General features: G+C 42.5%; 1 protein-coding gene across 1 annotated transcript; it reads right to left on the reverse strand.

Moving 5' to 3' along the window:
• Positions 1 to 6,959: 6,959 nt before the first annotated feature.
• Positions 6,960 to 11,278, reverse strand: LOC120343906 (uncharacterized). The gene is made up of 2 exons (XM_078116362.1): positions 11,006 to 11,278; positions 6,960 to 9,316 (listed from the first exon to the last, which is right to left on the reverse strand). The coding sequence occupies exons 1-2, from the start codon at positions 11,260 to 11,262 to the stop codon at positions 8,893 to 8,895; spliced, it is 681 nt and encodes a 226-aa protein (XP_077972488.1). The 5' UTR covers positions 11,263 to 11,278; the 3' UTR covers positions 6,960 to 8,892.
• Between the last annotated feature and the right edge of the window lie 1,222 nt (positions 11,279 to 12,500).

The following is a 12,500-nucleotide window of genomic DNA, read 5'->3' on the forward strand; positions in this document are numbered from 1 at the left end:
CGACGTCCACGCTCTCGCCGGCAGTGCCAGGCGGAGCGATTTGCGTTTTTTCTTTGCTCGCCCTCTCTCGGGCTCGATCCATTCAGTTTCGCACAAACAAGAGCTCTGCCGGCCGCCTGCAGCGGTGCCTAAAACCCGGTCATAACAATGCGACCGTTCTGCTAGGCCGACAAGCGCTCAAGCCAGACGCTCGATCGAACGCCCCCTACATATTAGTCGAGACAACGGCTCGCTCATTAGCATCGCGTTTGTACTTTAACTTCTTTCGGCTCGGCTTCTTTCGACGCCGATGCCGGCGACGCAGCACTCTCTCGCCCGCCAGCCACCGAGAGATGTGTGTGCTCCGACCGGCCCCGCACGCCGCTCTTTCTTGGCTCATTCGAGTTTACTGTCTTTCGCTCTAACATGCCTTACCTAGGGTTAGGTTAGTATGCTTGCACGTTTGTACTTTAACTTTTTTCGGCTCGGCTTCTTTCGACGCCGATGCCGGCGACGCAGCACTCTCTCGCCCGCCAGCCACCAAGAGATGTGTGCGCTCCGACCGGCCCCGCACGCCGCTCTTTCTTGGCTCATTCGAGTTTACTGTCTTTCGCTCTAACATGCCTTACCTAGGGTAAGGTTAGTATGCTTGCACGTTTGTACTTTAACTTTTTTCGGCTCGGCTTCTTTCGACGCCGATGCCGGCGACGCAGCACTCTCTCGCCCGCCAGCCACCAAGAGATGTGTGCGCTCCGACCGGCCCCGCACGCCGCTCTTTCTTGGCTCATTCGAGTTTACTGTCTTTCGCTCTAACATGCCTTACCTAGGGTTAGGTTAGTATGCTTGCACGTTTGTACTTTAACTTTTTTCGGCTCGGCTTCTTTCTTGGCTCATTCGAGTTTACTGTCTTTCGCTCTAACATGCCTTACCTAGGGTTAGGTTAGTATGCTTGCACGTTTGTACTTTAACTTTTTTCGGCTCGGCTTCTTTCTTGGCTCATTCGAGTTTACTGTCTTTCGCTCTAACATGCCTTACCTAGGGTTAGGTTAGTATGCTTGCACGTTTGTACTTTAACTTTTTTCGGCTCGGCTTCTTTCTTGGCTCATTCGAGTTTACTGTCTTTCGCTCTAACATGCCTTACCTAGGGTTAGGTTAGTATGCTTGCACGTTTGTACTTTAACTTTTTTCGGCTCGGCTTCTTTCGACGCCGATGCCGGCGACGCAGCACTCTCTCGCCCGCCAGCCACCGAGAGATGTGTGCGCTCCGACCGGCCCCGCACGCCGCTCTTTCTTGGCTCATTCGAGTTTACTGTCTTTCGCTCTAACATGCCTTACCTAGGGTTAGGTTAGTATGCTTGCACGTTTGTACTTTAACTTTTTTCGGCTCGGCTTCTTTCTTGGCTCATTCGAGTTTACTGTCTTTCGCTCTAACATGCCTTACCTAGGGTTAGGTTAGTATGCTTGCACGTTTGTACTTTAACTTTTTTCGGCTCGGCTTCTTTCGACGCCGATGCCGGCGACGCAGCACTCTCTCGCCCGTCAGCCACCGAGAGATGTGTGCGCTCCGACCGGCCCCGCACGCCGCTCTTTCTTGGCTCATTCGAGTTTACTGTCTTTCGCTCTAACATGCCTTACCTAGGGTTAGGTTAGTATGCTTGCACGTTTGTACTTTAACTTTTTTCGGCTCGGCTTCTTTCTTGGCTCATTCGAGTTTACTGTCTTTCGCTCTAACATGCCTTACCTAGGGTTAGGTTAGTATGCTTGCACGTTTGTACTTTAACTTTTTTCGGCTCGGCTTCTTTCTTGGCTAATTCGAGTTTACTGTCTTTCGCTCTAACATGCCTTACCTAGGGTTAGGTTAGTATGCTTGCACGTTTGTACTTTAACTTTTTTCGGCTCGGCTTCTTTCGACGCCGATGCCGGCGACGCAGCACTCTCTCGCCCGCCAGCCACCGAGAGATGTGTGCGCTCCGCTCGGCCCCGCACGCCGCTCTTTCTTGGCTCATTCGAGTTTACTGTCTTTCGCTCTAACATGCCTTACCTAGGGTTAGGTTAGTATGCTTGCACGTTTGTACTTTAACTTTTTTCGGCTCGGCTTCTTTCTTGGCTCATTCGAGTTTACTGTCTTTCGCTCTAACATGCCTTACCTAGGGTTAGGTTAGTATGCTTGCACGTTTGTACTTTAACTTTTTTCGGCTCGGCTTCTTTCGACGCCGATGCCGGCGACGCAGCACTCTCTCGCCCGTCAGTCACCGAGAGATGTGTGCGCTCCGACCGGCCCCGCACGCCGCTCTTTCTTGGCTCATTCGAGTTTACTGTCTTTCGCTCTAACATGCCTTACCTAGGGTTAGGTTAGTATGCTTGCACGTTTGTACTTTAACTTTTTTCGGCTCGGCTTCTTTCTTGGCTCATTCGAGTTTACTGTCTTTCGCTCTAACATGCCTTACCTAGGGTTAGGTTAGTATGCTTGCACGTTTGTACTTTAACACTTTCGATGCCAAGATCAGTTTTTTCAATTTTACCGTTCCGTGCCAAGGTGAAAACGAGAGAGTTCTCTCCTATTCATTCTCTCTCGTATTTAGTTTTTGATTCATCGGGAAAGGGGCGAACCCAGCGGTGTCATCAGTTATCGTTCATTCCGACACTTCAGTCGTAGGTGAAAGAACTCACCTACACACGCGTATCTTGTCGGAATTGCTCTCTCATGCTATTATAACATAAGTTGATGATAACTTGTCTTGATCTCTCATTGCGATAAAGATTCAATTCGAACATTTTATTCAGCAATCAGAATCATTTTATTATACGAAAATATCAAATTTGAACAAAGAAAACAAAATCGTTTACTAGCATAAAAATATATCCTTCATTCGCTATATATTCCAATAACATTAATAATGGCCAATTATTGTCACTCACAAGGATAACATATTGCAAAATAAACAAAGTAGTCACATTGCATATTCATACAACTGTAACTGTAGCAAAGTTAAAATCCAGGTGCGTTGGCGCCAATCGGACTCCGCACATATTTTTTATATTTCTATTTGCGATTCATCGGCCAAGCTAGATATGTTGATAGTTTAGTGCATGGTAGACGCTAACTTCACCAAACCATAATTCGAATGAGGCAACATATTGACTACGTCTGTGATTCCATAGCGTTTTTGACAAATTCCTCGATTGATGTATTATTTTATGCACCACCATACTGCACATTAATTTTTTATAATGAATTCCGATATGGAAGCTCGATAATAAATTTACTATGTTCGTATGTTTCAAGTACATATGTGTTACAGTTGTATGAATATGCAATGTGACTACTTTGTTTATTTTGCAATATGTTATCCTTGTGAGTGACAATAATTGGTCATTATTAATGTTATTGGAATATATAGCGAATGAAGGATATATTTTTATGCTAGTAAACTTGTTTTCTTTGTTCGAATTTGATATTTTCGTATAATAAAATGATTCTGATTGCTGAATAAAATGTTCGAATTGAATCTTTATCGCAATGAGAGATCAAGACAAGTTATCTCCAACTTATGTTATAATAGCATGAGAGAGCAATTCCGACAAGATACGCATGTGTAGGTGAGTTTTTTCACCTACGACTGATGTGTTGGATAATACCGAAACATGCGTAATACATTTCAGGTGCCTTTGTATCTTAGTATTGCTCCTGAGTTTTCGTCGGGCGCTTCCAGATTTGGTGGGTTCAGTCAGTAAACGATGAAATTCGAAGTCTTTACTTGCCTCGGCAAACATTTCATTCAATCTGGTATTTATAGCGAGCAAATACTTATTTGTGTGGCTATTTGAACTAATATTGGCGTGCAAATGAAGTATTTCCAAATGCAATTTCAATATTCATTATACGCATCCGGTGTCTCTAAGTTGACATAATAAAAAGGTTTAAAGCTTCATCGAAATTCGTCAGTTGATCTGTCAAGAACACGATTTTCCGAAATTGTCATCTCACGCAATTTGCTACGCAAGTCTTCTCGACTGCACGTAGTCCCGTCTTCGTGGCGCCAGACACGTGATCGCTATTGCGTAGCTACGTAATCAGTACGCCATGGCTGCTTATTGAACTTGTTCATCCGACACAAAGTCGTAGGATTGCATATTTTGCTATAATTATGGTTATACAATAGCTACGGAAGTAATTCAATATGAGCTGAAAGCATACGAGGGGCTCTGTGTTATTGGTAATATATTTCCCACTAAATTACTATATCATGGATCATATCTCACTGACAAGTAGAAAAATATATGTTCCGAATAATATCAATTTCTCCCTTTATTATTTCAAAATGTAACATTTCACCTCTCAGGACGATAAAATTTGCTTTCGTTGCAGATGTCCGTCAATTCGTTACCCAAAAATGATAAAAAATTAAAAAAACGTTCAAAAATACCAACATTTTGAATCATTTCATCGTCCTGCCAATAAGACGACGATCATGCATATAAAAATATTCGAATTATTTCCCGGTTTAGTAATGTTTTTCTACATCTTCGTAACATGATTGATAATATTATCATCTCTCCTCACACCTTTCAATCATTTCACCGTAAAAAGTTGAAACCGTGTGTTGGCGTCATTCGGGCTCGTACAAATTTTTGATGATAATTTGCGGCTAATATGTACCTCGGCCATGCTAAATAAGTTGATAATTTACTTCATGGCAGACCCTCCTTCCATCTTGGTATTTCTTGAATGACGCGATTGGCTGACGACGTCATTCTTTCCCCCCAACTTGACAACAAGAGAGAGAGAGAGAGAAGAAAAATAGACGGCAAATACCTGAACTCGACCTTCTTCTATCTATTAAACTTTTTCCTTTTCGAATGACGTATATATACGTCATTTTGCATTGATGGCACGGAACGGTTGGCGCCAAATGACGTATATATACGTCCTTGGCATCGAAAGTGTTAACTTTTTTCGGCTCGGCTTCTTTCTTGGCTCATTCGAGTTTACTGTCTTTCGCTCTAACATGCCTTACCTAGGGTTAGGTTAGTATGCTTGCACGTTTGTACTTTAACTTTTTTCGGCTCGGCTTCTTTCGACGCCGATGCCGGCGACGCAGCACTCTCTCGCCCGCCAGCCACCGAGAGATGTGTGCGCTCCGACCGGCCCCGCACGCCGCTCTTTCTTGGCTCATTCGAGTTTACTGTCTTTCGCTCTAACATGCCTTACCTAGGGTTAGGTTAGTATGCTTGCACGTTTGTACTTTAACTTTTTTCGGCTCGGCTTCTTTCGACGCCGATGCCGGCGACGCAGCACTCTCTCGCCCGCCAGCCACCGAGAGATGTGTGCGCTCCGACCGGCCCCGCACGCCGCTCTTTCTTGGCTCATTCGAGTTTACTGTCTTTTGCTCTAACATGCCTTACCTAGGGTTAGGTTAGTATGCTTGCACGTTTGTACTTTAACTTTTTTCGGCTCGGCTTCTTTCGACGCCGATGCCGGCGACGCAGCACTCTCTCGCCCGCCAGCCACCAAGAGATGTGTGCGCTCCGACCGGCCCCGCACGCCGCTCTTTCTTGGCTCATTCGAGTTTACTGTCTTTCGCTCTAACATGCCTTACCTAGGGTTAGGTTAGTATGCTTGCACGTTTGTACTTTAACTTTTTTCGGCTCGGCTTCTTTCTTGGCTCATTCGAGTTTACTGTCTTTCGCTCTAACATGCCTTACCTAGGGTTAGGTTAGTATGCTTGCACGTTTGTACTTTAACTTTTTTCGGCTCGGCTTCTTGGCGACGCAGCACTCTCTCGCCCGCCAGCCACCGAGAGATGTGTGCGCACCGACCGGCCCCGCACGCCGCTCTTTCTTGGCTCATTCGAGTTTACTGTCTTTCGCTCTAACATGCCTTACCTAGGGTTAGGTTAGTATGCTTGCACGTTTGTACTTTAACTTTTTTCGGCTCGGCTTCTTTCGACGCCGATGCCGGCGACGCAGCACTCTCTCGCCCGCCAGCCACCGAGAGATGTGTGCGCTCCGACCGGCCCCGCACGCCGCTCTTTCTTGGCTCATTCGAGTTTACTGTCTTTCGCTCTAACATGCCTTACCTAGGGTTAGGTTAGTATGCTTGCACGTTTGTACTTTAACTTTTTTCGGCTCGGCTTCTTTCGACGCCGATGCCGGCGACGCAGCCTTCTCTCGCCCGCCAGCCACCAAGAGATGTGTGCGCTCCGACCGGCCCCGCACGCCGCTCTTTCTTGGCTCATTCGAGTTTACTGTCTTTCGCTCTAACATGCCTTACCTATGGTTAGGTTAGTATGCTTGCACGTTTGTCCTTTAACTTTTTTCGGCTCGGCTTCTTTCTTGGCTCATTCGAGTTTACTGTCTTTCGCTCTAACATGCCTTACCTAGGGTTAGGTTAGTATGCTTGCACGTTTGTACTTTAACTTTTTTCGGCTCGGCTTCTTTCGACGCCGATGCCAGCGACGCAGCACTCTCTCGCCCGCCAGCCACCGAGAGATGTGTGCGCTCCGACCGGCCCCGCACGCCGCTCTTTCTTGGCTCATTCGAGTTTACTGTCTTTCGCTCTAACATGCCTCACCTAGGGTTAGGTTAGTATGCTTGCACGTTTGTACTTTAACTTTTTTCGGCTCGGCTTCTTTCGACGCCGATGCCGGCGACGCAGCACTCTCTCGCCCGCCAGCCACCAAGAGATGTGTGCGCTCCGACCGGCCCCGCACGCCGCTCTTTCTTGGCTCATTCGAGTTTACTGTCTTTCGCTCTAACATGCCTTACCTAGGGTTAGGTTAGTATGCTTGCACGTTTGTACTTTAACTTTTTTCGGCTCGGCTTCTTTCTTGGCTCATTCGAGTTTACTGTCTTTCGCTTGTAACTTCTGCTGTCTTTGAATTAGATAAGTATCTGACTCCAAAAACAGAATATATAGTAGGTTACGTGTTCAATTTGAGATATCTGTTAATTTTATATAACAGTAAGGATCTGACCCATTTGCCTGTAAAGATTTTTATTTCCACAGATAATATATCACAATAAATTGACTTACAATAAAACACACTCACAATCGTGAAAACCAAGTCGGTGATGAATTAGCATTGTTGCATCGAAATTGAAATAGAAAAGCCGGTTGCTGTATCGAACGAATAGAAAAGCCGGTTGCTGTATCGAACGAATAGAAAAGCCGGTTGCTGTATCGAACGAATTGAAATAGAAAAGCCGGGCAAACCACGATCAAAATGTCTATTTAAACGGTAACATCTTTTTCATCTCGCTCGCCAAAAACGGTACCTTTCTTTATTATCCAAAAATCTCGTTTCCCACGGAGCAATTTTTGCTCATATCTAGAATGTTCGGTACCCTTCTTACAATAATTACACTTGTTTATAGGTTACCTGACATGGGAAATATCCATTTTCTCATACACGAGAAAGATCTAGACTCAATATTTCGAATGATCTAGAAAGATCTCTTCAATATTTCGGTTGTTTATGGGTCACCCGACATGGGAAAATATCCATTTTCTCATACACGAGAAAGACTAGAAAGATCTCTTCAATATTTCGATTACGTCAATTATTATATAGAATTTGACTTCCATTATCCAAATTATTGGTTAATTTGTTACACATTCCTGGCACCACAAGTGAAATATTTTAAAAGCACATATTAAAAATTAACCGATAATTGTAGAAATATAAGAATGAAATCGAAATTATCATGACAGTAATCAAATCTCGTAACTTTTGAAGATGGCAATTTGAAATGTCAAAGTAATTTGTTTGAAAACTGTCGGATGAAGAGCAAAACATCCACTACGAAGAGCAAAAAAAAAATGGTCGAGTGTAATTAATCAATAAGACATAAGACTCAGAAACGACAAGACAAATTCCTTAATTTTGGTTATTTAAAATGGCAATTGAAAGATTTATATACAAGAAGAAAAACATGAAATTTGAGCACTAATTATACATGCAAGAATTAAAAACATACAACTTAAGAACTCATTGTAGCCCCATTTATTATGATTCTGACTTGGGGTCTTTTCAAATTATAAGGATGAGACATTTGTATTGTGAAAGGCATTTGAATTGTGCAATTCAGTGAAACAGTAATGGTATTATTATACCTTCTTCTCACCTACACGACTTTCAAAATTGTGAGCACTTGTTTAATGACGATTTACTATTAGATAAATTAGGCGATAATGACTTTAAAAAAATGAAGAAAAGATGGTTTATTGATTCCCAAAAACAAAAAAAATCTTACAATATGACTGTATTGTAGGTCTTTACGTTATCAGTGTTAAACATTATTAAATATAAGGCTTTTTGGTAGGTCGTTACGTTTCAGTGATTGCAACTAGGTAGGTCTTTACGTTTCAGTGATTGCAACTAGTATTGTTACTACTCATTCTACATTTAATTGTCTGTACCATTTGCAATAAAAATGGGGGGGGGGGAAAGATTTAGATGTAAAACACAATAATTTGTCATGAAATTTGAAAAATACAACAAATAGACGAGCGTTGTAAAACCAATAAAAGAATGCAACAATAAAATTAATTTTGAGACATCGGTACCGTGATATTTCCTATTAATCTCATAAATTCAATAAACTGCAGAAAGAATTAAGATAACTTTTGTGAAACTTTTGTGCACTTTATTTGGAGATAAAACTTGGTGGAGAAAACAAAAAAAATGATTGGAGTACTCCATTTGGGGAATCATTGGTTGAAAAAAAATGATTGAGGGAAAAAAAATAAGGCCTAAAAACTTGTGAGCCTTTGGATCCAAAAAAAAAAAAAAAAAATGTTAAAAAAAGGTATTTATTTTCTTGATTATAATTTCTTGATTATGTAACCTGTCATTGTCTTTTATCAGGTCATAAGTTTTGTTTATCGCCGCGAGCGCTATAAATTTTTATTTATTCGCTTCCGCTATCCGACACGAGATTTAAGACCTCGACATTTCCACCATTGCTTCTGAGGTGTTGCATAGCATTGGCCCTCTCGTTTACTGGGGGAGCTCTTTGCACCGGTGCCATAGGACGAGCTGTGGATGATTGGCCGATGGGGGTTCGGCTTCTGGCTCCGCCACGGGACGACCAGAGACGGTCCCATCTATCCCTTACTGGGGTACGCGTGACTCTCGGTTGGTGGTGGACATGCGTACGTCTGGAATGATTTCCGTTCGGTTCACGGGAGCGGGTACGTCGATATCTGGGGCCTTCCTGTTCTCTCGGAGTGCTTGTACGTCTGTCGGGAGGAGAGGGACGCCCCCCAAAGATTCTATCCCTTATTCCTCTCCCGACAGAACTTCGGATTCCACTTCCAGCCAAAGTTACAGTCCTGCCGTAAGCAAAAATAATAGACAGAATTAGCCCGATCAGTATTACAATGGCAAGGAATTTATTGCCTATTCCACTAAGAAAAGATATCAATATTTTTTTAATATGTTTAGCTAGTATTTTCAGGGGAAGTGCAGGATTAGCACTAGTTGTTTCCTGTTCGTCATTAAAAGAATTGGCATAGTCAATTAGACTTTTAGTAAATATGGAATTCTGGCTTATGGACATTAGCATTGAATCAATGTCGTTAGAACGCGGTACGTCGTTCTTGAAAAATTTTGACAATGAAGTAAGATAATTTGTATTGTAAGGATTTATTTTCTTAGTTGTTAGGTAAGGGTGAATTTTCTTTGGGTTTGTGGTTTTGTTTTGTAGAATTCCCTTTTGATAGCTATAATAAGTGTTATTCATTTTAAAGGTAACGAACTCCTGTGGTTCGGTACTATAAAAGTTTATACCTGGAAGAATTCTTCCAGAAGACAAGTATTGGGCGATAACTGTAGCGTTAGTGTTATCAGTATAGTTAACTAAGGGACGAGTAGAATATAACTCGTTAGGTAATATTAGACTATTTAAGAGACTCGCTTTTATGGGTTGACACAAAAGGGTGCCCAGCACGTCGCCTCTGTTAACCGCAAAGAGATTATTTGTTCCCAAAATTTCGTTCAACACATCCGACGGGTACGTTTTCGCTAAAACTCTATAAATTTTAGATAATATTCGTTCGGTCTCACATTCCAATTTAAAGATTTGGCTCTGTAATTTCGCGGACAGAGTGATTTGTGAGTCTGCGACATTTTGTATCATCAACGTTAATGCCGTCGAAATGTCTGCGTGATCAGCAAACTCACGTAACACGTTGACTTTCTTTAATAAACTACAATTCTTGACTTGAACCAAAAGTTCGTTTTCAAGGCAGAAAATACTGCCAAAGCAATCAGTCGTTAATTCGTTACACACTGAAAAGGAATGAAAGGTCATATGTAAATCGTTTAGTTCTACAGCATATATGTAATTAGTGTTGTTTACATGTGCAGTTAGCGAAGAGTTTATTTCCTCCGCTTTGTTTGGACATTTTTCGAATTTTGCATGGTCAAATAAAAGTGTATAACTACCAATTTGGCAGGAAGATTGATTTACAGAGCAATTTGCGCTGTCAGCTAGAGGAAAAATAATTTTTGAGTTTAGATGGTCATACATTACATAGGATGTTATTAGGGCAATATTTTCAGTTGTTCTGGAATCAGTTGTGGGCCATTTATAGTTGATAACCGGTTTATTCTCGGTTACCCATAGATCATTGGTTTTCTGAACAAACTTACCGAATTGATTCGATTCGTGAGTCTTGAACCAGTTTCTGCAATTTTGTTCGGACGAAGGTACTCCTGATTTTATTTTAGTAAAGTGAGTCTTAGCTCCAAAGAAATAAAAGTGACTTTTCCATTCAGTTATACTAGTTTGGCAAGCTCTAATTGGAATTTTAGTATGCAATTTAGGTGCGTGATAGACTTTAGCTTGACATTTCACTATATGTTCGGATTTGTGCTGTTTGCAAGACTTATCATCCGATATGTCGTACTCTTGATTGATTTTGTCATTTTGGCGGATATAGCCATGAACCTCTGGATTTTCAAAACATAGCCATGGTAATTGCATAAAAACTAGAAGTAATAGTATAATGGATAAATACCTGAATTCATGATAAAATTCTTGTCCCACCATCCTGCCACGTTTCAAATAAATGATTTCTCTATCTGATTTGTCGGTCCGGGTTATTTCGTCATTGTCCGAATTTTCCTCTTCCTTTTCCTCTAGACTTCCGTCTCTGCCTGTCCATACCGGTCTGGCGGACGTACTGTCCGGCCGTATCTGGTCTTGGGCTGGTTCTCCTTCTTCCATAGGATGTCCTTTGTCGTTGGACTCGTGAATTGATTGTTGACGATCCATAATAATCTCGACATTGGGGTCACCAATGTAACTTCTGGTGTCTTTGCTTTCCAATTAAGCGAATTCGATAAGTATAATAAAACACACTCACAATCGTGAAAACCAAGTCGGTGATGAATTAGCATTGTTGCATCGAAATTGAAATAGAAAAGCCGGTTGCTGTATCGAACGAATAGAAAAGCCGGTTGCTGTATCGAACGAATAGAAAAGCCGGTTGCTGTATCGAACGAATTGAAATAGAAAAGCCGGGCAAACCACGATCAAAATGTCTATTTAAACGGTAACATCTTTTTCATCTCGCTCGCCAAAAACGGTACCTTTCTTTATTATCCAAAAATCTCGTTTCCCACGGAGCAATTTTTGCTCATATCTAGAATGTTCTGTACCCTTCTTACAATAATTACACTTGTTTATAGGTTACCTGACATGGGAAATATCCATTTTCTCATACACGAGAAAGATCTAGACTCAATATTTCGAATGATCTAGAAAGATCTCTTCAATATTTCGGTTGTTTATGGGTCACCCGACATGGGAAAATATCAATTTTCTCATACACGAGAAAGACTAGAAAGATCTCTTCAATATTTCGATTACGTCAATTATTATATAGAATTTGACTTCCATTATCCAAATTATTGGTTAATTTGTTCGGCTCGGCTTCTTTCGACGCCGATGCCGGCGACGCAGCACTCTCTCGCCCGCCAGCCACCGAGAGATGTGTGCGCTCCGACCGGCCCCGCACGCCGCTCTTTCTTGGCTCATTCGAGTTTACTGTCTTTCGCTCTAACATGCCTCACCTAGGGTTAGGTTAGTATGCTTGCACGTTTGTACTTTAACTTTTTTCGGCTCGGCTTCTTTCGACGCCGATGCCGGCGACGCAGCACTCTCTCGCCCGCCAGCCACCAAGAGATGTGTGCGCTCCGACCGGCCCCGCACGCCGCTCTTTCTTGGCTCATTCGAGTTTACTGTCTTTCGCTCTAACATGCCTTACCTAGGGTTAGGTTAGTATGCTTGCACGTTTGTACTTTAACTTTTTTCGGCTCGGCTTCTTTCTTGGCTCATTCGAGTTTACTGTCTTTCGCTCTAACATGCCTTACCTAGGGTTAGGTTAGTATGCTTGCACGTTTGTACTTTAACTTTTTTCGGCTCGGCTTCTTTCGACGCCGATGCCGGCGACGCAGCACTCTCTTGCCCGCCAGCCACCGAGAGATGTGTGCGCTCCGACCGGCCCCGCA

This window comes from Styela clava, chromosome 9 (genome assembly GCF_964204865.1).
Source record: "Styela clava chromosome 9, kaStyClav1.hap1.2, whole genome shotgun sequence".
Lineage (NCBI taxonomy): Eukaryota > Metazoa > Chordata > Ascidiacea > Stolidobranchia > Styelidae > Styela > Styela clava.

Bases quoted from the DNA above. Each gene is read 5' to 3' on its own strand.
- LOC120343906 (XM_078116362.1), bottom strand. From the start codon at position 11,262: ATGGATCGTCAACAATCAATTCACGAGTCCAACGACAAAGGACATCCT. The intron at 9,317-11,005 runs GTATTTATCCAT...TGCTTACGGCAG, and splicing joins GAATTTTATCATGAATTCAG to GACTGTAACTTTGGCTGGAA.